We start from the raw sequence: 25,879 nt of genomic DNA on the forward strand, positions 1-25,879 counted from the left end.
TAAAACGTGTGCTAAACAATACTTTCTAGTGTTATGCCACGGAACTATGAAAAAGTAATGCAGTAGAGAAATACTCTTTAGTCTATCTCTCCCATTGTTGTCTACTAAAAGCTGATTGGTCAGAAGACACTAAACGTCATCGGCAGTTTAAAAATTCAAAACAACTGCTTTTTGTCGTGGACGCGTATTCTCGGAGACTGCTACAATATTAGAGGTTTGCACCATTACATTAACATCCTCTGTGATTTAGTGCAGTCATCAACATTTGATACTCTTAGTTATATCTGTGCATCGTGTGGGAGCTGACACAAAGACACTTCGTGATACATGTTTTGAAATAAATAGTAAGTTAAGTTACTAAAACTAAAGTAGCCTACCATTGTGCCACTGAGGCCAACGAATCAAGGATTTCCTTTCGATGACAAAGGAAAGACATTTTAAACAACCTGTTCAGAGATTACTTTTGTCTTTACTTGAAAGTCCAATGGCTTTATTTTGCTCCTTAAAAGTCGATTTCTAGTCGGCTTTCTGCTGTACAACCTGGTTTATTAAACATATTTTAAGAGAAACTTCAAACTAGAGTAAAGTGATTTCACATATTGGTTTTAAGTCTATTAATAGACTGATTACTCCTTAATGAAGGAGTAATTTCCTTTACTGCTGCTTTATAGGAGAACATGGAGGCTGTAGGAGACCATCTGAAGGTGATGGTTAAAGTCTTCAGGAGAGAGTGCCACAGGGTTTTACACTCTGAGAGGACCACCATTCATGGAGCTGATGGCATGCTGATGTTGCTGCAGCTGGCCATGGCAGATGTTAATAAGCAGGTAACAGTTCATTCCTATTATTCAAACAGCTTCTCTTCTGTTGGATTCGGTTCAAAATACTTTTTGTCCCTCGAGGTGCAAAAAGTGCAAGTGCATTTATCTAAAGGCTACACAACATAAACTGACCACTTATACTGTGGCTACTGATGATCGTAAATGCCTTTTGGGGGACTTATTTAAACTGTATGAGGGATTTCTGCTTTGCTGCTAATTTTAGAGCTGAGGCACCTTGCAGAGAGATGAAAACTAACACTTTTAAAAGAAGAGGAATAGAACACTGTCAGTATATTCCGTTTTCTTGCTGTAAGTTATCCAGCGGCCCCAAAACAAAGCTGTACGAGCCCAGTTCACATCATCATCATCATCATCATGGCATAATTCAATTGAACCATCAGGCTGACTGTCATCACGTCTATAACTGATGACATTACCACAGGTTTCCGGCTGAGACCGCTCATGGCCCATTTTTGGACAGCGGGAGAAGGTCTTTCTGCTTTTGAACTGATTGGTTCCAGGCCGTCAGTAATTATGGCTGCTGCTTTCACTGTTTTCTCTCTTCCTGTGACAGCACGGCGGAGAGTTCAAAGTGGCTCTGAGTGATGTCCTGATGGCCTGGAAACACTTACTGTTTGACAAACTTCACCTGCCACCCCCCAACATTGCACGCTTGGAGAACTATGATCTCATCCTGGAGACATACGAATCCTTCCTGAAACGCTCCAACACTGTGGACCTGGTTGATATCCTCTCCATGTACAAACAGCTGAGCCTAGTGGACTCAGACCCACAGGAGCCTGTGAGCCCGGTGAGCACGAGCTGGTTGAAATCAGACTGATGATGTTGATTGTGGATGATCAGATTGGCTTCTGAGTTAGAGATAAGGCCAATCAATGTATCTCTCTAATTACTTTTTTATTCTTTTGCCAAGATCCAACTGTTTGAGTTTTTATCAGGTAACGTGGATGTCTCAGAGTTACCAGACTCTTCAGTCCCATCAACACCGTCTAGCAAAAGCAGGCCCTGCAACTCACAGGTACGCCCAATCCTGCTTTCATACAATAATAAAATGTGCAATGTATTTCATAAACCACCATAAGAAACCCCTCTTTCCACTTTGCCCTCTACCCTCATATAAAGATTTTTTTTTCCAGGAAAGTGAAATGCCTTTTCTCCTTCTGGCAATAATCCATGCATTTACTTTCCCAGTCTTCCGAGTACTTAATTTCTGTCTGGAATCCATCCTGCTCTTATTGACAGGAACTCTATTTCATATCACTTAGATTTAAGAGCGCAATGTGAATTCAATTACCAGGCAGATGTTTAAAGTAACACAATGTGGGGCTGGACAAGAGCTTCTGTAACAGAGTCTCTCTCTTTCCTCCACTCTTCTCTGTCACTTGTGAATTTATGAGTTTAAGTGGAGGCTTGCTGCTGCTGCACTTTGGAGTTTAATATGTGCTGTCAGCCGCTGTATTTAGCAGTTTTACTCCGGCAGTAAAGCTACTGTCCGTTTTTGGTAGTTTATAAGCACAACCTGGACTGGCCTCAAGCCAAATGTATTACTAAAAGAATAGTTCGACATTTTGGGAAATACCTCATCTCCCTTCTGGTTGGGAATTAGATAAGACAACCGATACCACACTCTTGTCTGTCAGTAGCTTAGCTTAGCACAAAGACTGGAAACAGGCTCAAACAGTTAGCCTGGCTCTGTCAAAAGGTAACTAAAGATGCCTTCAAACACCTCCCTAAAGCTCACTAACACACAAGCTATATCTCATTTGTTTAATCAGCACAATAACGGAAGTGTAGAAATGACAATATGCTATTTCTGGGCTGGGATCCGTAACTTACTGCAGTCTCCGCTTGTTGCCTGGCAACTGGTCCCAGCCAAGAAATAAGTTTGAAATACATCTGAAACATTGAATTCTCAGTTTGTAAACGAGGAGCCAGGCTAGCTGATTAAGCCTCTTTCCAGGTCTTTTTGTTAAACTAAGCAAACCTGCTGCAGCTTCATGTTTAGCAGACAGATTTAAGAATGGTTAGTCAACTTTCTCATCTAACTCCTTAACTGATTTTTAAGATGTTTTCTAACCAAAATGATAATGATACTTGTTTATTTGATCTATTATCAATAGGTAAAAATAGCAGTGAGAAGAGTTTTCTGCTCCTATCTGAATTTGCTTGTGAATGCCAAGAACGACATGGCGCTGGCGCTAACCATTGACGTCCCTAGTCGCGCTCTTGGACGTCAGGCATTTACCGACATAAAGCATGCTGCACATGACAACAACACTTCTCTCTTCTTGGTAAGAAACATCCACACCCGGCATGTGCTTAGGATTGTACTCAAGTATTTGGTTTCATTTAGTGTTGTTGGATTTCTGGGTGATTATATAGGGATCATGGGATAGGATAGGCAAAAATAAGCCTTGGCTTCAGCCTATTCCTTTTTCAGTTAGCTACGGTGGCAAATTGTGGGAAATAATTGTTTCTTTCATGTATGTTAACCGAAATAAAATTATTTATCATCATCATCATGCTTAGGCTTTAGCAATGATGTATTCACGCTTTACAAAAAACTTGGAGTAATCCTCTCACACCATTTGGGCCTCTTTCATGCTTTTGCAGGCTGTGACATCTTTTGTGAGGGCCATCCAGCTCGGAGGGAAGGGCTACGCTCCAGCTGAGTCTGACCCACTGAGGAAACATGTCAAAGGCCTGTCTGACTTTGTTCAGTTTATAGACAACCTGGAAGAAATACTGGGAGAGATTCCTGACCCAAGGTACACAATGCAGCTTAATCCAGGCTCCCACTCGCTCCCTGTCTTATACTGTTGCTTTTGAGGTAATGCCTCCCTTCTTGTGACAGAATCGGCTGTAAATGTTGGGAGGCAGGGATGTGCTCCATTCAGGACTGAACTTTAAATCCCAACTTAGCTTTCTGAATTGAAGTTGTAAAAGTGTTACAAATGACAAAGGGAGTAGAAGTAGAGCTGGGCAATATGGAAAAAAATCAAATATCCCGATATTTTTGACCAAATACATCGATGTCGATATTGCGGCGATATTGTAGGGTTAACTGTTGGTGCTTTCACAAAATATTTACACAATGAGAGTTTTGATAATTAATCACCAATCATGTGGATACAATGACTAAGGGGTACAGTGTGTTATTTATCACTGGAGACCGTTTCAACACGTTTCATCCAGTCCTTCCAGTTGCAGAGTTCGCTGGTGCTAGGCTAGCGCAAGTCAACAGTATCTGCTAGCCTGCCACTAAAAACAGTCTTACCCACTCCACAGTACACCTGAGGCAAATAAATTATAACGCCAGACTATCGATGTAAATGTCTGTGTTGATAAAATAATGTTAGAAATAAAACTACCGTTGCATCGCATTGCAATAGTTATACTTTGTTCCCTGTAGTGTAGGCTACAGCAGCGGCGGAGTGATAATTACCTAGGCTACCGAGGAAGCCGGTTTCCATGACAATCATACAAGTTTATTTACCTGCCGCTGCAATTTACATGTAAACTGTCAGAGTTTACATGACTTTTCTGTCAGCAATTACCTAAAGTTAGCGATTAGCCCAGCCAGGTATCTACCAAGAGTGTAGCTATACCGTTAGCTAACGTTGTCCCTCTCCACAATGCATTGAACTGTAACGTTATCTCCACTAACGTTGTCAGTCTCAATCTATCAGTAGTAGCTAGGCTAACGTTATGAAAGGGGCTAGCTTTATTAGCTAGAGTAGCCTACCAAAAGTTATTACCTGTTCATCAGTAGCTGTTGGTGCATCTGGAAAGACGGATGGAACCGCATTCGTTGTCAGTGACTTGTGGTCCTTTAGATTGTGGGTTTTTCAAAGTCGTCTGGTCTAAAATGATCACTACACATTAGCCACTTGAGTAGAGTCTCCGCCTTGATGTCCAAGCCAGCAGCAAGAAGCCACAGTTGGTTCCTTTCTGGATCTCCCAATGGAAATTTGTGGAAACGTTGTGGTGCCCATCTGTTTGGTTTATTTTTACAATTTCTAAATGCACACTGAATCACCATGTTGCCTAGTCCTTAGTTTCCAATCCAGTGCTTCAATACCAATGTACTAGGCTACTACTAGGTGTCCCGACTGTAGTGCGCTTCTCTGTTTACTTTTCAGCGCAATACTACTAACTGGAGCAACGTAAAATTATGCCGCTGCTGAGAACTAGTCCCTCAAAATGTAATGCGATCATTGCGATGCAAGGGTAGTTTTATTTATAACATTATTCTATCAACACAGACATTTACATCGATAGTCTGGCGTTATAATTTATTTGCCTCGGTTGTACTGTGGAGTGGGTAAGACTGTTTTTAGTGGCAGGCTAGCAGATACTGTTGACTTGCGCTAGCCTAGCACCAGCGAAGTCTGCAACTGGAAGGACTGGATGAAAAGTGGTGAAAACGGTCTCCACTGATAAATAATACACTGGCTAACATGGAAATGAGGTCTTATGTCCAAAATTCTGAACCACCCCTTTAAGTGCAAAGGAATGTAACTAAATTGCCTTGTTGCTGAAAGGTGCTGTAGTGCCTTGCCTTACAACCTCAGCCTGTCAGTCAGTCATCAGGGCATAGAAACCACTGTTGTGCCTGCTTGTCTCAGAGGAAGTGTAACGTCACCACCAACCACTTTCACCTCTCCATTAATATAATACATTATAGCAAACGCTGTCTGCATGAAGTTTTGAAAAACTGTAACCACACTTGAAACCACTTTATCGGCATTACCGTGACTCACTGATTTCAACAAAACTGCAGAGCCGACGTAGTTTGCCCGCACCTCTGCGCACGCGTGTGTCTGTGCTCCGCTCTCTGTCAATATAAATATCTTTTATTTTACAATAACCTGGTAGCCTGGCACTATTAAAAGTTTTTAAAATGTGCCTACCAGCATCTCTAAATTTGACTAATTATTACAATTTACCTTGTTTGTTTAATCGGTACAAAAAAAAGAAGAAGAAGAAGAAGTGTAAAATCAAGCTAGCTAAGCTAATCGCCTACTGGTTCTTCATATATGTGTGAACAAATGAAGGTATGGTCTATATGTCTATGTTGTGACAGGATGTCCCAAAATGCATTAATGTGACCCTAACTGGCACGAAGGGCTTTTAAAAGCATCGTATATGATGAAAAAGATTGTCCAATGGAATGCCACTGGACAGTCTAAAGGTCTATTTGTTTGTGGCCCTGGTCCTGCAGTACTTTGAAAGACTGCATCATAATTGTGTCTGAAATCCAGACCTAATCAGACAGCAACTTTGGATCGCCACAGGGCATGGAAAATTCTAGGAACTCATCAGGTTTGTTCTGGTGAACCGTTGTTCGTGCTTAAGCAGGAGACCATCAAGCCGCTAAGAGTCACTGCAGTCTTCTTGTCTGTGGTCCAGTCAGAGACACTCCGGATTTCAAAAAGGCATCTACAAGCAACTTTCCATTTCAAATAATGCATTGTTACAAAATGCTGTACTTACTTCATACACACATACACATTTCCAGAGAAATCATCCTGAGCTGATTTAAGGAATACAGAGATTCCAAGAAAAGTTGAGCATGCTTCGGTATCTACCAGCTGAGGTCGAATACACTAAAACTATGCATTTATGACTCCGTGGGATTTTTTTCTAATTTCTTCACATCTTCCTGCAATTCAAGTTCACTTTCTGGTGTAGCCGATTCAATTCTCATTGATTGAATACAATTCTGCTCTGTGTGGGGGGCCCTGCTGCTACTTCTGGTAGGAATATATTTATATTTTTTTTAAATACTTTTTAGTGATACCCAGTGGGGAAATTACAATTTACATTCTGTTTGTCAGAACACACAGGCCTGAAAACACACACACACACGTCCTATACATGCACAAATGGAGAGATGTCAGACAGCCGGGTGTATCGGCATGTGCACCTGCGATCATAAAATCCACCTGTCCCACTGCAGCTCGTTATTATTTCCTTCAAATCCCTGTAATGACTCCCATCTAAGCTTCTCATGATAACATTTGGATTGCTAAAGCATGTTCATCTTTGCCACATCAAAGCCTGTCTTTGTTACTTGCCTGTTTGGAGCTCTTTCTTTGATGAATTATCATCAAACCTTAACTCCACAGATCATTCTCCATCCCATTACAGATTATTTGAATGTCAAAGCATTTGGCACCACAACAAAAGCGGTTATCAGAAATGATTTAGCCGTTCAATCAATGTGAGGGTCGAGCATTTGAGGTGAAGCTGTTGAAGGCACGATGTAGCCATATCAACACACTGTGATGTTTGTGTAGCGGTGGATACGGCTCTCGCTGCTCTTCTGAGGGTTTTCAGTTCATGCAGGCTGATGAGAGCGCGCCACGTCTGATGAGACACTGATGAACTCGGCCAACATGTGTCTTTCAACAAGCAGTGCCTTTACGCTCTCAGTGGAGTACTGTATTTCCTCATACAAACACCTTCGAGAGTTCAGGGCCCCTTGTTCATTGAACATCTGTTTTCCCAAATGATTCTGATACTGAGCCCTGCTCGATCACATCATAGCCGGGTCAGGGTCAGACCACCGCCTCTCCACCTTACTGCGATGCTTTAATGCACTTGACTGTTAGAAACTTACAGAAGTGATATGTTGCTATGATTTTTGGACATGCGGCACAGAGCATGTGCGAGCACATTTTCTGCTTCATAACTGTTAACATTGGCAAAGCTGCGTTACAGTGAAATAAAGCTCAACTGGATGTTAACACCGAAACAATTACTCTGAGCCCTTAAAGTCAGTGTCCAATGAATTGAAAGTGAAGCTGCAGTATATCTTTTGAAGACATTCAGACTCAGGCCTGGCTTTTCTGGGTTTTCAGTTTAAGGAGTGAGTTATTCATGTTGGCAAATATTGGCTGAACTCTTGAACACTATTAATTCTATCCAGATGAAAACCTATATGTGTGTTTGCAGAAGAAAGAGTCTATTGCTGTCCAAAACAAACGCAGGTTTTTTTCTCCCTCTCTACCTACGGCAGAATACCACTCACATTGTGACTGTCATTGTGTTTTAATTCTCAGTGTGTGTGGAGCCAGGCTGGTGACTGCCATCAGGGCAGTGCTGGTGAAGGGACGCAGCAGTGGAGATGCAGTGTTCGCTGCAGCTGAGGAGACGACAAAGGAGCTGAAGGAGAGGATCTGCCAGCTACACCAGATCCAGAAAGTGATTGCTAATGGAAGCGGGACGGGGATAAGCCCTGCCAGGGTAATGTATAACTCTGCTCTCCAGCCAGGCAGCTACAGTTTGGGCTTTTGAGTCTCTCCTGGAGTCCATGCATTTATACAAAAACCACTTCATCTTCATCAGCTGTTGGAGCTGACAGTGCAGTGACTGTAGTTGTGTTGCTCTTCTTTTCCAGCCAAAGGCTTACGCGGTCAATCACTGCACTGCATACGGAGGTCGGGACACTGTGAAGGTGCTGGTGGCTCTGCTTGATGAAGAAGCACTGACTCCTCCGTGTCAGAACACGGCAGATCTGCTGTCTGAGGACCAGCCCACCCTCAGTGGAGCAGAGGGGACCTGCGTCCTCAACTTGTTCAGGTTGGCACAAACAGTCATGACACTTAGTGCGTTTACATGCACAGCAGTAACCAGGGTTAGTTAGTGAATAACCGGGTTATGCCAGTTCTCCCCGTATGAGCGGGGAAGAATGGGGGAATGACAGGAGTAACTCTACATCCGATACAGTAGGTGGCGCTCTGCCAACGCACAACTCTTTTTCTTCCAGTTGAACTGTGTCAAATTACACACACGGCGATCACTGAATTAGTCAAATTTAACAACATGTTTTGTTTATACACTCTTGTCACAGCATAGGACAGAACAGTGTTCCCGCCAGATGACTGACAACTTGTTTGGCTCATTATAACATTATCTGTAACCAGTGTCAGGTGGAACTTTGAATTAGATAAGACTTTCTTCACTACCACAGGATTCAGTCAGAGTAGGAAAGCCCCTCAAACAACAATTAGACCAGCATGAGGCTGTACAACTCTCCACTGAAACCATATGGAGAGAAAAAAATCTCCCACTCTACACTAGAACATTACTCTGGTCAAATATCTGAAATAAATATAGTAATGTAAAAAAAGAAAATTATACACATATATATATATATATATATATATATATATATATATATATATATATATATATATATATATATATATATATATATTAGCCAGCCACTGGCTGTGGTTGGGGGGGGACCTACATTATGTCTGAAGTGCATGACATTGAATGGTTGATATCTAATTTGTTGCAAAAGCCCAACATCAGCTCAGTCTGACGCAAATACAAAAATATCTTTTTACATGTTACAACTATGTAAAGCTGCAATAAAGAGAGGCCAGTAGTGGGTAGACTTTGTGGTTAGTGTGACCATGTAACCTTCTTGCTTTTCAATTTCATAAGCCTCTTGTCTTTGCCTCTCATTGTGGCTCGCCCCTCAGATCCCCTGAAGTGCCTACTGGATGTTCTCCAGAACCTCTAAAGAACCGAGTCCAGAGCCGACTAGACCTGCTCAAACCCAAGGTAACATGGGCCCCTTCGTCCAAGAGCCTCAAATCCAAACCATCAGTTACTTCAAATTGAATCAGATGTACAAACATTGAAAATAATGTCTTTACATCCTGTAATTTCTCCCTGGTATTATATTATTTATTTGCTTAGCTGAAGCTCACATCTTAACTGACTTCCACCGTTCCCATTTTCACAGCTGTGTTTTAGCTCTTAGTGTTGGTTTGAGGGTGCCATTTAAATCCATGGCATAAAACCACTTATTCGTGGGGGATTCAACCTATTAACTAGTCCTGATGATAACTTATCCTATTGTCGGGGCTCAGCTCCATTTGCTTACAGTGCACAATATAACAGACTCTATATCTGATATCGATATCTCTTTCTTCCTTCCTTCCTGGCTTTGAGCTCAGCTGTTCTGGGATCCGTGTGAGAGAATCTGTCTCATTGTGATTATGCAGCCTTTGTTGCCAATAAGTTTTGAGTATACTGATTTAACTGTTTGTGTGCTTTTGTTGTTGCAATTTAATCTACGACGCGCGAAGAGGATTGTTTCATCTGAATCTTGATTTGGCACTTGCAGTTATCATAACAGGCACTCAGCGGTGGAAACTAACTTAGTACGTTTACTTAAGTACCGTTTTTAAGTTACTTTTTCATTTTACTACATTTCTTCTTAGATATGTATTGTCCCATGAGGGAGATTTGTTTTCACAGTTGCATGCACATGTCAATATACATGGACAAATACATCAACAGATAACATAAAGACAGGTATATAGACACATAGAAAACACATTTACGACAATGACACCAGATCTATACAAAGTCAGCAAGATAGTTTTCTATTCCACCATATAGGTTGACCGACATCTACAGTATAGTATATCATAAGGTAAACAATCTGATAGGAATCACTTAGATTATTTTTTTTTTTTTTATTGTGACCAAGATGCATACTAAGCAGGACGATAAGAAATTGTAGTACAAAAATGGAGAAAAAACTAGGTTTGAGGTAATAACATAGTTTGTCCACCAGAGAGCACGAACAAGTCAGTATTTATCTTGGTCCCAATTGTTTTAAAGGGGAACCGATTTTACACATCAAAGTCTGTTTGCAGGTCTCGGTAACTACTTCTGCGTATGAGACAAATGTTGTATAAAGACTTTGTGGTGCAAAATCTGATAAATGTCCTCAAGTGATGTCACTTGAGTCGGCATGGGTTGGAGCTGAGGACTACAAGTTTGAAAATGAAAAAAACATCTGGAGGTGTGTAGTTGGAAAGAAGTGAGCTTACTAGACCTTTGTAGCCTGCTCCTCCCCTCTGCTACAGGCTAGAAGCTCAAGGCTACATTAGCCGCCACTAGCATCACACACCCGAATCTCCGAACAATCCATCAGCGTTTGACCTGCATTGTGGGTAATGTAGGCGCCAGGTTTTGACAAGAAAGAAGAACGCATGGAATAAAAAAGAAAAAATGTCTGGTTCTGCTGCATTGATTTTGATATTTTTTTTAAAAAATGTCCATTGTCCCGCAATGCTCAGTGGAGTGCTCCTTAAAGGATTCATATCAAGATTTTGTATGTTTAAAAAAAAAAATATTTGATTTATATCTTTTTTTTTTACTTCCAAATATCAACATCAGTATCAACTTCAAAAATCCACTATTGATTGGGCTATTCCAGCTACGTTAAGCTGCTTAAAGCATAACTCTCGCCAAAATACAACCTAGGGTCTTTTTGTGAATGTACCCGAGTCAAACTTTAGTTTAAAAGCATAATTAGGACAGAATCAGCACTTTTAAGATGTACCGTATTTTCGTTTCAACTAACCGTAGGTCTTGTTGTTTCCGGCCGCTACCACCTCGGCAGTCAAAACGAGTCGATATCCGAATGCGAATGAACGGACTCCATATGAGGCTCCTTTTTCAACTACGAGGTCAATATTGTTTTTCAATAACGACAAAACAAGAAATAATCTGTGCATTTATATGGAACTAAACTTTAGGTTTCCATCTTTACTCTCCTTCCTGTTATGTTGCATTCTGAAATCGATTGTTTTTGACTGATAAAATGGCTGCGGCCGGAAACGACAAGACCTACGGTGAGTTGTTCAAAACCTTTTTTAGTAAACTCTGTGTACACAAACAATGTTGTCAATGCTTTCGTTAAGGTGTAGAGACCCTGGTCATACTTGGAGCAAAGTCTCATGTGTTGAGCCTTCTTAGTGTTTTAAAAATAAATATTTTGAGGCTAGCATAAATGTGCCCCTAGGACTCCCATTCAAAAGGCCATTTGACCGAAAAACGTGAATACGGTACATCTTAATTCCGTCTTAATTATGCTTTTAAATGAAAGTTTGACTCGGGTACATTCACAAAAAGACCCTAGGTTGCATTTTGGCGAGAGTTACGCTTTAAATACTAATGCATCAGTTATAATAATACAACATAATATTTATAATATCGCTCTGAAAGGGGTCGTTCCGTACCCTAATGAGTACTTTACTCTTTTTACCTTCATACATTTTGCTGATGATACTTTTAGTAAATTTTGAATGCAGGACTTGTAACAGAGTATTTTTACAGTGAGGTACTGCAACTTTTACGAGTACTTCTTCCACCACTGTATACACTCCACAACTGCTGAGTCACCTACAAAACACTGACAAGACCAGCTTTAGATTTTAAGGTAGGACTGGTCTTTTAACCTGAAGCAGCTCCACTGTGTGAACTCCTATTGCACATGTATGCTAAGCACATTTGGTGAAATGGCTCCTTTATTTGATTGCGCTAGCAGATGTCATTTTAGCTCCCCACAATCTGGCTGCCTTCCTGTTTGAGTGCGCTGTAATGGTCCCTGGGCAGCTCGCCGCTTCCTGAACTCGGTGAGCGGAAGCTTTCTGCATCAATTTCACTTTGAAGATGCCATATCAGTCGCGTAATTTGACTAGCAAGGGGAACTTGAAAGGTTATTGTTTCCTGTTGTCTGCTGAATGACTTTATCCCAGACTTCTCCAGCGGTTTCATCATGCACTGACGTCAACTGGCACACACAGAGATGGACAGATTTAGTTTCTGCTTTTGGGATGTTTCCAAATCTTTTGTCTTTGTGCAACAAATGATCCAAACGCAGAAATAACTTTTAAACAATTTACTGTTGCTCTTCTTTGACGTCAGTAATGATGTTTGTGAAAAGATGCTTTTGATAACACGATTCAGTATCTACATTTTATTTCAGAGTGATTCTATCAGTCTCTGATGGTGATACTATTAATGGTGCACCTGTTCTCACTTCTATCACCTTCGTGTGAAGATACAAAGCTGCAGAAATTGCTTGCACCTGCTTGTGGATGTACTTTTAGGAATATCTTGGTCAGGTGTCTCCAGCGTCGGTTCAGGCGGTGTGCAGGGGTAATTTCAGGACAGCTATCTTCGGAGGAATAAGGGCCGTCTGACCACACGGTGCCATGTTGGGCTCCCACCTGTTGTAATTGGATTAGACGTTTTCCGTCAGTCATAGTTTGGCCGTGTTCACTCTTCCATCCCCTCCCATTGTTTCAGGGGCGTTTCAGTTATGTTTTATTAGCATGCAACCATGGCAGCATATATTTTTAGCTCCATTATTGAAGAGTGCCTTGTTCTGAGTGTTGCTGTTGTTTTAGGTGCACTTTTAAGAAGTTCTTTTGAAAAGCACAAAGGCTTTGATCCCTTTGTGCTTTACGGACCCACCCAGCTTTGCTCGCTGTATTTTTCTCTCTGATTTTACCTCCCTACTGTGGCCCACTGGCCTGAAGGGTGAAATCCTTGGATTGTGATAATCCCAAGCAGGCGTAGATCAAACAGTGGTTGAAAAGCTGTGAATCTGTGTGCCCCAGGGCCAAGATTGTAGTCTTTCTGTATCATTCACTTTCATACAACTAACTCATTCTGAAAAGGCTTTCTAATGAGGTGCTGCTCTACTGTATGTAATTGTGATAAGATTAAAGAAACCGTTTCTCCTGTTTAAGTGTAAAGCTGTGCTGATGTATGATTCCTCAACCTTTATTATCACCTTGTCTGTTGGTCTGTGTAAAAAGTGACATACTGTAGTCAAAAAATACAGCAACGTATATAGGTTAGCTAATTACAGCAGAAGAGACATTCATTTGAACTGGTTTTTGTGTCTCTTCCTAGAGGATGAATCCTAATGATTTGGGGTTTCCCTGAATGAAATTCCCAGATTTTTTTTTTTGGCTCCAAACACCAAAGTAAAAGCCAAAATTTAAGGAAACCTAGGCCACCTGCCTGAGTCATTGATACCGATCAATGTGTCACCATATCATATCAGCTGCATTAACATTTTTTTTTTCTGTTTATTCCAGCCCAGAGACAAAGTCATTCGATCCCAGTTTGCGTGTACATACAAGGATGAAGAACTGCCACTCAACCGTGTGCTGGAGTTCCCCAGCACCAGCCAGGTCCCTACCTGTGTGCACCCAGCACCCAAACGCCAAACCATCCCAGCTGTGGATGAGGAGTGCAGCTCTGATGTGGAGGAGACAACCGAAGGTACAGATTCAACTTCATTAAATCCTACAGGAACTTGTTTTTGTGCTCCCCTGCATGCAGAGAAAAGCTCAAAATGTCAACACAAGCGGTGCAGCGTTCTCTTTCTGCTGGGATAGATTTCTGTTTCCTCTGACACCACACAGCTGGACTCAGGCCCAGGCACACCTTCACAGCTCCAGCCTTGAACCCTTCCCAGCCCTAGCCCTGGGACTGGTACTTACAATCAGCCATTAAATTAATCTATAAAAGTTGCTCACACACACAGACATCTATAGTAAAAACCCAAAAGCACACACACACACACACACACGTTTTGCCCATTTCCCTTTCTGTCTTTTGTTCCGTGGGAATTCAGGCTCGGCTCCATCAGGTTACATGACAAATGTTCAATTTCAACTTCATAGAATAAACACACAGCCCACTTCCCCAAGCAGCTAACGTCAGCAATTTCGTCACAACATTTTCCCTTTTTTTTCTACCAGGTTGTCACACTTGCTTTTGCTTTGTTTCAATCTTTCCAGCCAAGTCTACATCTGAATGCCCGAATAAGGAGCAGAGCGGCGTTCAGCGGGGGCCTGCTCTTGAGCCAAGAAGTGTAAATGTGCAACACAGAGGTGCAGGCCCGGGCAATAGGAAAAAAACTGGCACTCAGATGCAGAGAAAGGGCAACAAGAGGAAGCAGGTGGATTCTGACCAACATGGAGGATCAGAGAACGAGCCTCCACAGAAGAAACAGCTCACTAGTGTCTTGGTCCAAATGCAGGGCAAGAATGTCAGTAAGGCCTCGAGTAAGAAGAAGCTGATAGCTGGGCAGGGAAAGCTAACCAGCTTCTTCAGACTCTAATATGGGTTTGTACTGGTTTCATGTCAGTCTATGGACTTTCTGTCAAATGGCGTTCATACAAAGCAGCTGAATGTTCATTTGTTTTCTTCCACTGACAAATCTTGTGCAGTATGTTCCAATTAAGACTGCAACTAATGATGATTTTTAGTCCCAGTTAATCTGTTCACTGTTTATTTATTTTTTTTTTTTGGGGGGGGGGGGGATACGCTCATTTACCTGCTCTCAATTGCATACTTGCTGAGAGTTGGCAGACCAAGCTCAATCTTTTCAGGTTGAACATTAGTCTGGGGAGTCTGCTCTGTATTTCTACTGCACAAGAGGTGTGATCAACGGGCATAGTTCAAATCACTCTGTACGCAACTGGATAGTCCTTCAACCAATCAGACCAACGATCCCAATTCCAGTTTCTATGCTAAACTAAGGCTAGCTAAACTGGCTAATAGTAGCATTTAACATACACACATACCGTTTGTTATAACATGTTAAATAGCTTGAGTGGAGATAAGTTGTTTTTTTTTTACTTTTTAAACTGACTCAGAATAACACTTTCCCAAGATTTTCAGTCTTTATGCTAAGCTAAGCTAAGCTAATTGCCTGGTGGCTGTAGCTTCATTTGTAGCACACACACACACACACACACACACACACACACACACACACACACACACACACACGAGAATCTTCTCATTTAACTGCCAGGCAGAGAGTTGAATACTGTATATACTGTTTATATTACAACCCAAAAATGTTAACTATTGATTTCATTTCTTATTCTAGAAAATGTCAAAAGATGGGTGAAATCTTTACTATTGAGAAGAAATAACCAGCACTTATTTAGCATTTTTGCTTGAAAGATTATGTGAATTCCTTATCAAAATTATTGCAGATTAATCTTCTGTTAATTAACTAAGAGATTTATTGTTTCCACACTAATTTACCCATTCAGCAGTGTGAGAAATGTGTGGCTGCAATGTGAATGAGTCAGTTTGATAGATCATTGGGAGACTTCTGGTCAGTATACTTTGTTTCATCAAGACAAGGCCTACTTTGTGCTTGACATTTATATCACTAGTTGTACAGTTTATTTAACTTAACCACAGGGAAATCAACTGTAAATATGATGCAGACTTTTAATAAACTTTTATTTGGTTTTACATGTTTGTGTACTCATTTTCTACATTTCATGATAACATATATAAGGAAGTCATTTTTACAACACATTCAGGGCAGGATGGCAGCATTATTCTACCCAGCAGGGTCGGTACACTCTTCCTATCATACACCGCAGCACTAAAGGAAAGAATAAAGAAAGTAAGGAATACCTTTATTAGTAAATATGAACATTGGATATCAGAATCAGGTGTATTGGTCAGGTATGTTGACATAAAAACTGGAAGCTGTTATGCTGCATTCTTGTGGTGTCGGAATAACAGAAAAAATTAGTTCCTGGCAGTGAAAATTCATGTGAATTCCCCTTTAAGTTGGAACAACAACTCGGAAAGTCTGAAAAAATGTTGGTACATGACTTGCCGAGTTGGCATCATATTACACGGAAACATGGCCGATGAAAGTAAATGTTGGGTTGTGGTATAAAAACTGAATTTGCGAAATGCATATAAACTTTTTGCTTGTAATTTGTAATATAGTATTAGGTTGTAACCGTCAGTTGCTGTCCACGTAAAGTGACCTAGATTAGTTAGAAATGAAATGTATTAGCATTAACCCTGATAATAGATAACATAAGTATGGGGGGGGAAAAAGCATAAATGTATAAAGCTTCAAACTACAAATAAATACTGGAAACAGCTATCAACGTGGTGTTTAAATGCTCTGAGCAAAGACAACACATCTTTGTAGCGTCCATGTTTTTATCCACATTATGACTTAGAGCTCATGAACACACCGAAGTCAGAAGGACTTCCCAACTCGGGAAATGGGACCATCTGAGGAGCACACGAATGCACCATTACTTAACTTTTCTTTTGCGTTAACCCTTGGGTTGTCCTTGTGTTGACCCTTTTTTTCAACGTTGGGTTTCTTTCAACCAAACTGCCCAAAAATAACAATGATGCATGGATGCATTCTTCGCAGGTAAAATTAATGATTACTTTCATTGAATTTTTGTTGTTGTATTCAATTTTATAGCATTTGAAAAAAATATGTTTTAATGGTTTAAAAACTGTACCCTGACTAAACTTTGAAATTAACCTGTCTGTGATCCATTGAACATCCTCTGATCTTAACTATTAGTCAAAATAATTCATTATTTCTGCTTTTTTTTTTAATAACTCAAAATTAGGTATATTGTCATAAATTATTATAAGCATTGGGGGGGGGGAAAGGGACAAAAACGTTTAAAAAAGCATCAAAAGCATTGAAAAACAAACGTCGGAAAAAGCACCAAAAAAAGTTCATTTTCAACTTTGACTAGAAAGGATAACAAGTTCATGGTCAACGGGGAGACAACACAAGGGTTAAGAAACATGGGTTTGCAGATACTTACTGCCGTCGTCAGTATTTCTGCGACCAATGGTTAAACGGTGCTCGGCAGGAATGTGACTCAAGCTTCGGTCTGTGAGCAGGGGAAAGCTCCGGGTGAAGGTTGGGTTCAGCCCACGAATACTGTGTCCTTTCAGCCCCATGTCCTGAAACACAGTATTGATTAGCGATTGCATGTAGACCACACATGTCCGTGCTCCAGGATCTGAATTCTGGATCGTCACGGTTGCAGCAAATTTGCAACAGCTTTCAAAGATTATCTTTTCACTTGCAGCACAGGTGTTGGATCTGTCTTTACCAGCTGATCCAAGCCACAGGAACCCCAAATGGAAGAAATATGTTTCCCCGTTTTTATTATATCACTGTGGCCCGTTTTCTTACACTTCCCCCCCGGTTCGCCCAGTTGGCTTTGTTCTCTCCAACATGGCTGCCTGTTCCCCATTACCGCAGAGATAACCACCATGTTCATGACACACAGGAGACGCAACCGCCAGATAAACTCTTTACACATCGCAGCCAAACGTTTGAGAGAGCACAGATATACCATCATTCTTCCCACTGTGATTCCAATAAATCTTTATAGGCTTGTGATCATTTGACCTTTTCAGCTAATAGTATTTCCCGGTTTTCCAACGCTGCCATAAAAGTTTTTCATAGATGTGTATGAAATATTGACTTAACAGTAGACACGAGAACGGTGACCAATTGAAAGGGGTCAAATGTTCAGTCACAGGATGGACATAATGTGCTCTTTGTTGTTGTTGAACTACGGTGAGCTGTGGTTGTTTGTGGAAAGAAATCTCATACAATAAATAGTTATGATGCATGACTGTTATTGGCAGAGTTCAATGGCTACAAACTGAGACTAGCCAGATACATTTATGTGGGATAAATTAACTAAGAGTAGTCCAAATAGTGGGTAACTTTAGACAACTGTAGGGTTGGTTCACCAAAATAACAAAAGAAAGAGAACCTTGACAACTTCTCCATCCAAAGACAAGTGTCCCGGGTAGTCTGGGTAATACACAGAACATGCAACTAAAACTTTTAACATTTCAATGGCTTATAACTGTCTATAAAGAATTAATAAATTCTTTATTAACCATTAATAAAGCTATAGTTACCCTTTAAACAGCTTCACACTTTGAAAAGTAAACAACTGTGATGTGACACTTACTGAAACGATTATGATTTTAGGGCTTCCGTCTTCATCCATCGCGTTGGTGTCAAGCATGAGGTTTCGTCTGTACGAGAGAGGAACCCCAGCGGGCTCAGTCATGGACTCGTCCCCCAGGAACAGGCCATCTTGCTCAGTTACGCCGTCTTCTCCTTTAGTTGCAGGCATGGCTACAGTGACCAAGTGGCTGCTCAGCTCAGAGAACAGCACCAGAGTATACAGGACAGAGTAGACAGAAACCATGGTGTCTACAATGTTTAGTTCTCTCTCACCTAACGAGTGTTGTAACCGGGCTCTCAGCTGTCTTATATATTCAGGGAGAGGGCATTTTGCTTACAACTTACGACTGTTAAATGTAATTAATTGTCATGTATCCTGCAGGGGTGCATCCATCTTAACGGCCAAAGGTCTCAGGAAGTGTAAAGGTCACAACTGTCATTTTAAAAGCTGTTCCCTTCATAAAGAAGAAGGTGAATAGCTCTCTTTTGTCTGTTTAGAGATGTGATGAATTCAAATGGATAAATAAGGGATACATGGAGGGTTGTAATTTTAAAAAGGCTCACAGGAGGTCAAAGTGCAGGAATTACTTGTGTATCTTTTCCTTCAGAATCCACATGCTGAAATGAACCCAGCAGGTTAGAGGACAGAGACCACTGAGTGGTCTTAGTGAGTCAATTTCTCTGAATAGCATCAATGGCTGCACATGGCTGAAAAAAATCCTATGACGGACCATCCACAAAGGTCAGTTACACGTATGAAAGCAGCAAGACACCAGATTATTACAACAACAAAAAAGATGATGAGTAAGGCCCCGCTCAGACAGAGCACCTCTTTGCAGGTTACACGACACTGCCTTTTTTGTTGAAGTCTAAATTTTAAAAAAGAGCAGCATGCAGCATTTTATTTTTTATTATTGAAAGCCACAGAAGACCCACATTTCGAGTCATCCAATTGGACAATAAGAAACAATGCAAATGACGTCAGGCACTTTTCTAATCTGAGCTTTCTGAGTTTTTTCAACGCAGCTCCTGAAAAAATGTGAGGCGCTCAGCAACGCAAAAGCAGCGAGCAAAAAGCTTCACTCACATTAAAAAACAATTACAAAACGCCACCCAGGATGCTGAAAAGCGCGCTTTCTGATCGAGGCCTAATAGTGAAGGAATAGTTTGGCATTTTCGGAAATGCGCTTATTTGCTATCTTGCTGAGCGTTAAGCTGCAGACACACTGACCAGACGGCCGACCCTCGGCAGAAAAGGCAATTGGACTGATCAGTCTCCCCGAGTTAGTCAAAAAAGTGCCTCGGAACACACCAAAGCGACGAGACGTAATATGTCTCCATAACAGCAGGCGGCGCTAATCTGTATTGTCGCCCAAAAATGAAAACGCGTCATGTGGGTCTGGTTTCTCCGGAAATTCAAAGACAGACTGTCATGGCCGCTTGTTCTGAATACGATCTCATATTGTACTAAAATAGTTCACCGAAACGTGTTTCTGAAAACATTTTAAGCGAGAAATAGGCCATGCAGTTGCTGAATCTGTCATCATTTAAGATCAACAAAGGTCAGTTTAAAACTTTCTCGTTTCCGGGTTAGCACTCTACCAATCAGATGGGTCATTTGAGTCCGACTGCCGGCAGTGCCCGCCCCGCCAATTATACAAGGCCGACGACCCCTCGGACAGACGACGGCACGCAATACACCGAACAGACTTGAGTCACTGACCTCGCCAGACTGTCCAACGGCCGATTATCGGCATGCTAACAAGCTAAGATGGTGAACCTGCTAACATTACACCTGTTTTAGTCCTGCATTGCCAGACCTTCTGGCGAGTCCACACAGCACAGAGCTCAACAGTAACCACCCACTTTTTTTCGGCTTTGTCTCCGGAAGTGTTTTTTCCCATTCAATTGTTTCATTGACATTTCGAAAATTGCTTATATATAGAGTTTTAAGTCTGGAACCAAGCCAACCAGCTACGACATGAATAGTGAGCATTAACACATTTGATTCGGCGCAATGCAAAACATTTTCAAAACGGCAAAAAAGGCAAAGGTACAAGACCGTGTACAGAAACTATCATAGACTTCAATGGTAGAAGCCGTAGAAGCACGCTCTAGCTGTTAGCGGTTTCGCGGGTACGGTAAACATTTCTATGATAACAGCGAGTTGGACCAATCAGAGAAGTTGCGGTTATGCTTAGGATTATGGGTAGTGTAGGTTTTCTCCATTAAATCACGAATAAAACATGTTTTTTCCTAAAACAAGGTTGATTTCATACGGACTTCTAGCTTCTACAGGAGCAGAAACTTTTGTTTCACAACCACGTAGCTCGTGGTCAGTCTACCTCGGATGGTTTAGACATTATGACTGATATTCTAAATCCTTATGGAGAAAATCAATGGGATTTTTACTTCCGGAGACGGCTGTGGGCAGGACTGTTGAGGTCTATTCCAGGATGGGAGAAAAACGTGCTCTGGTTGGCATTTCTTTAAACCAATCACAATCATCTTGGGCGGCGCTAAGCATGTACGGAGCAATGGCGCCTCTGCAAAATAGCCTCGGGAAGGAATTTGTTTTGGTGGAACGTGTATGTTCAAAGGTTGTTTAAGTCGTGCAACAGAAAACTCAGATTGGACAGATAGTCTAGCTAGCTGTCTGGATTTAATTTGCAGAGATCTGAGGAGCAGTTAACCATAGTCCTCAGAAATCGACCAGAGTTTAAAATGCCAACACAAAGAAAGCCCAAGGTAACGGACATCCGGCCTAAATGAGGGACACCGGAGCAATCCCGAAAGTGCAACATTGTGTATATAAACTACACCTGTTTAAAATACAATATGTACATTGTCTGCCACTAGGAGTCTATCAATAAAAACAATAATAAAAAAAAAAAAGATAGAGCAATTCTGTCATTGCGGGCATCTTCTCCTTTTTAGGTCAACACCTAGAGAGTTTCAATATACTATTGCAGAGACAAGAATACAAGGTGACTGAAGCCTTCACTTTCACGCAGTATGACATCATGCTGCATCACATTTAGTCCAAATTAATGTAATTGACCCTTTGCAAACACGTCACACGACCACGTGACGGCGCCATGACGGACGGCGGAAGCACAGGCTAAACAGTAGTGGACGAGCGGAAAGTTTCATAGTTTCAATCAGTTTGAAATACATAACACTAAATAAACTGTATTTGTGGCTTTATATGGCTTCTTCTATTGAACAACAAGTTGTCGTGCCGTTATCGGTCGAGGTAGGGCATCTGGTAGGTGCTCACAAAGAGCAGTATTTGGAGAAGTTGGAGATAGCAGGATTGGATACCGACCCTTAATTCGTTCTCCCTCCGTTTTCACGGACCTCATTAAATCACATTGTCTGCCCGACTTCAGTCCACATGATCTGTACCACTATGTGGTAAACGGGGTATCCCCATATACTGGTGCTGATCTCAAAGCTTTTAAAAGTGTGGCTGCTAACCAGTTCTTTGTAGCTGGCTGGGTTAGAGGTACGTGATGCTACGCTAACGGTGGAGGGAGGTACCTCATAATGGCAAAGATAAGACATCAATCTAGGGTTTATTTTGTATTAATATCTATTTTTTACTTAAAGGAGAATTCCGGGCAATTTTTACGTTAATCTTGATCGCTATAACTACGCGAGTACTTTCAATAGAAAAAACCCCGACCCGAATCAGTGCAGGTAACACGGAGAAGCTACAGCTACTGTACTACAAGCGTCCACTGAGCTAAAACGGCAGTGGTCGGGGCAAGTTTTAGAGTTCCTTTGTGCCTCTTAACAGACACAAAATGCAATTAATATGTCTGAGCCACATGAACAGGGCCCTTACGTGTCAACAAGATGCGTTTTCAACTCAGACATTGTTTAAATTCACCTACCCTGGTCCCTGTCTCGATCCTGCTGGTAGCTAGCTTGCCCTGCTAGCTGATAGCCATTAGCTGCCATCCGGTGAGTGTATTCAGACAGGCTTCTGTGATAATCATCCCAATAATAATCCGCGGAGCGGCGGTGGTGTGGCTATGTCCTCCAGAGGACAGGTCATGTCACGTCTTTAAGTTTATTCCCCCCCTAAAAAAAACAGTAGTGTGGTAGTAGCTGGACGGCACTCACCGGACGGCAGCCAACGGCTATCAGCTAGCAGGGCAAGCTAGCTACCAGCAGGATCGAGACAGGGACCAGGGTAGGTGAATTTAAACAATGTATGTCTGAGTTGAAAACGCATCTTGTTGACACGTAAGGGCCCTGTTCATGTGGCACAGACATATTAATTGCATTTTGTGTCTGTTAAGAGGCACAAAGGCCCCGACCACTGCCGTTTTAGCTCAGTGGACGCTTGTAGTACGTAGCTGCAGCTTCTCCGTGTTACCTGCACTGATTCGGGTCGGGTTTTTTCTATCGAAAGTACTCGCGTAGCATAGCGATCAAGACTAACGTAAAAATTGACCGGAATTCTCCTTTAAGTAAAGAATTATATAACACGTAGCCCATGTTTTTAGAGGACATGGTCGGTCGTGGCTACCCATACCGTTGTTCACTGGGTGTGCCAATGCAACTTCCTAGCTAATGGATGCCTGAACACATCCCAGCTCTTGGAAGTGCAGTCATTAATTATCTATCACACGTTAATCCATGCAGTAAATCACGGTAGTAACTGTCGGTACACGATCCGTTCTGCCTGCACGATCCGTTCTGCACATGCGCAAAATGTTCGCGCATGCGCAGTTGTACGAGAATTTACGCCACTGCACGATCTGTTCCACGCTTCCGGTCGACAGCCAAGCTAACGTTAGTTTAGCTAACAGCTAATTCGGCTAACTGCTAGCTGAGACAGCATGTAATAACTTTAAAAGACCCTCAAAATAAAACTTGAAAATAAACGTTGACATATATAACAAACACCTAACATATATAACAGCTGTTACGTCAGTTCTACTTTACTTGTGCTCATTTAAAATACAATCACTCAATACTTGTCTTTATTGTTATTACTGTTAAGTCTTAATTTAGCTGTAGCCTGCTTTTCCCATTACGTTTGAGTTAACGTTATTTTAGACTGAATCTAGCTGTCAGCTAGCGGTTAGCCGAATTAGCTGTTAGCTAAACTAACGTTAGCTTCCCGGTGGAGGCTAGCCATAGGCTAGCGTGGAACAGATCGTGCAGGTCGTATGGATACGTAAAACAGTATTATCTTGCGCATGTGCAGAACGGATCGTGCAGGCAGAACGGATCGTGTACCGACAGTAACCACACATAACTGTAACATCTAACCATCTTCTTATCTGTGATTATATTCGCTGTGTAGCCTATGTTTAGATTTGACCGGTGGATATTACGACGCGATGGGCAGCAGCTAGCGAACCGTCCGAAGCTAGCTGCAGCTAGCTCGTCAGCTCCGCAGACCCGCATTTAACTCGTTTTTGAAGCTAGTTTTCGTGCCATGTCATCTTTAATTTAACCGATATTTTTTGTATGTGTGTTAAGTTAAATTATCAATGGAACGGCTTTCTTTTTGGATATGTAGCTAGGTCAGTGAATAACCGATGTTAGCTAGTTATGTGGGTCATCATCGGGTTGGACCTGTTAGCTGGTCAGCACGGCAGCTAGCTGGTTGAGGATCATTTTATTTATCACTCATTTCCATTTGAAACAGAAAGGCAATACATACACATGCTTGTGTTGGTGGGGATTACTCTGCACATTGTGAATGTGAGAACACAAACACTAACGAAAACGTACGAGTTTAGCTTGCCGTCCATCTACAGCATAGCTCTTCCGCCGTCCGTCATGGCGTTCATAATTCGCGGGAGTGGAGCATGACGTCACGTGCAAAGGGTCAATAACCAAAGAAACAAAAAACACACCCACCACAACCGGTCACATTTACTCACAAGACGACCACAAAGCAATCACAAAAACAAATTCCAGCCAGACTGCTGGGGCTCAACACACATGCCACAACGCACACACAAAGGCACAGCGGCCACTGACACTGCTCAAACCTTAAACACCAGCAGCAACAATCTAAAAGCAGGCAGGAATAGCTAGTAAAATCATTTTACTAAAATGCAGAAATATCCATTAAACTTACCAAGGCTTGAAGAAAAAGTCCATCCTCCTTTCTGTCAATAACTTTACATCTAAAACTCTAAACGAACTTGAAATAAGGTTACTGCTAAGGCTTGTGATGCTAGCTAGTTATGCTTCAGTTGGCTAACAGGTCCGAAAAATGCCGACGTAGGTGGCCATTTAGAAGGCTCCGGCCTGTCAATGAATACGCCCAACAGGGCAAACTCGAAATGTGATTGGCTAAAGAATATGATGATCGACAAGGCCTCAGAGTAGAATTTTTCACATGGAGAAAGCACAGGGGGGAAATCTGATTGGATAAAAGCTCTAATTTATGAGATGCACTGGAAGCAGCACAACAGAGCTCGGGAGAGAGTATGCCTAGCAATGAAAGTACGGTAATAGACTCGTGGGAACGGACTTTGTAAAATACATATGAAATTAATAAATATATAGGCTATAGGCTATAATTATTCAAATATAATTTTCTGATTCTGACAATCTCTTGGCCAGCAGAGAAGGCCTTGCTGGCCCTGATGGCCCACCTCTGGGTAAAGGTCCTTACCCCAATTGAAACACTTCAAGTACCACAATTTCTTGTGGGAGTGAGGGGACAATGCATTTTACAATGCAGTGACAAAAAGAGAGCTGAGCCAGAAGGCAAAGCTCTCAATCAACCGGTCAATTTTCATTCCTACCCCATTTGGGTTCAACATTGCAGGGGGTTGAGATCTCCACTTTTAAACAAACTTGAAATTTTGAGCATATCAAACACTTCATTTTCTGCATTCTGGTGAATTTTAGATATTTGAGGGGGTTGCACTGGCCAGTTTTGGCTATCATCACTGTAAATTACACCTATGACCCTCACCTATGGTCATGAAGGTTGGGTCATGACCGAAAGAACTAGACCGCGGGTACAAGCGGCCAAAATGGGTTTTCTCAGGAGGTTGGATGGTGTCTCTCTTAGAGATAGGGTGAGAAGCTCAGTCATCTGTGAGGAACTGAAGAGGGAAGACCCAGGACTATAGGTGGAGAGATTATATATCCACACTGGCCTGGAAATGCCTCGGGATCCCCCAGTCGGAGCTGGCTAATGTGGCTCGGGAAAGGGAAGTTTGGAGTCTCCTGCTGGAGCTGCTGCCCCCACGGCCCGACCCGGCATAAGTGGATGAGGATGAATGACCTTTAACAGAGCAGCTAGCATAGCTGTAGATTCTAACTCTTTTTACACTGGTTTTGTACGGATTAAACAAACAGGATATAATGTGTTCACTAGTAAGCTTTAGAGGTGCTGGTAGGCAGGTTTGTTATC

At 41.8% G+C, this 25,879-nt stretch overlaps 2 protein-coding genes across 5 annotated transcripts; one reads left to right on the forward strand and one right to left on the reverse strand.

Annotated features, from left to right (window-relative positions):
* Window positions 1–99: 99 nt before the first annotated feature.
* Window positions 100–14,995, forward strand: LOC116060132 (PARP1 binding protein). Of its 2 annotated transcripts, none has more exons than XM_035996164.1 (11): window positions 100–214; window positions 672–827; window positions 1,396–1,632; window positions 1,756–1,860; window positions 2,963–3,133; window positions 3,456–3,610; window positions 7,910–8,093; window positions 8,248–8,429; window positions 9,341–9,422; window positions 13,772–13,958; window positions 14,480–14,995. In XM_035996164.1, the coding sequence occupies exons 2-11, from the start codon at window positions 678–680 to the stop codon at window positions 14,800–14,802; spliced, it is 1,776 nt and encodes a 591-aa protein (XP_035852057.1). In that variant the 5' UTR covers window positions 100–214; window positions 672–677; the 3' UTR covers window positions 14,803–14,995. The 2 variants fall into 2 exon arrangements, with proteins under 2 accessions (XP_035852057.1, XP_031169424.2); XM_031313564.2 differs by having other exon boundaries at window positions 203–344.
* Window positions 14,996–15,925: 930 nt separating this feature from the next.
* pmch (pro-melanin-concentrating hormone) lies at window positions 15,926–24,737 on the reverse strand. 3 transcript variants are annotated; one of them, XM_035996167.1, is made up of 4 exons: window positions 24,587–24,737; window positions 18,479–18,648; window positions 17,306–17,447; window positions 15,926–16,092 (listed from the first exon to the last, which is right to left on the reverse strand). In XM_035996167.1, the coding sequence occupies exons 2-4, from the start codon at window positions 18,644–18,646 to the stop codon at window positions 16,043–16,045; spliced, it is 360 nt and encodes a 119-aa protein (XP_035852060.1). In that variant the 5' UTR covers window positions 18,647–18,648; window positions 24,587–24,737; the 3' UTR covers window positions 15,926–16,042. The 3 variants fall into 3 exon arrangements, with proteins under 3 accessions (XP_035852060.1, XP_035852058.1, XP_031169427.1); XM_035996165.1 differs by having other exon boundaries at window positions 18,479–18,665; window positions 24,587–24,731; XM_031313567.2 differs by lacking the exon at window positions 24,587–24,737 and having other exon boundaries at window positions 18,479–19,475.
* Window positions 24,738–25,879: the final 1,142 nt, after the last annotated feature.

Source organism: Sander lucioperca, chromosome 20, assembly GCF_008315115.2.
Source record: "Sander lucioperca isolate FBNREF2018 chromosome 20, SLUC_FBN_1.2, whole genome shotgun sequence".
Taxonomy (NCBI): domain Eukaryota; kingdom Metazoa; phylum Chordata; class Actinopteri; order Perciformes; family Percidae; genus Sander; species Sander lucioperca.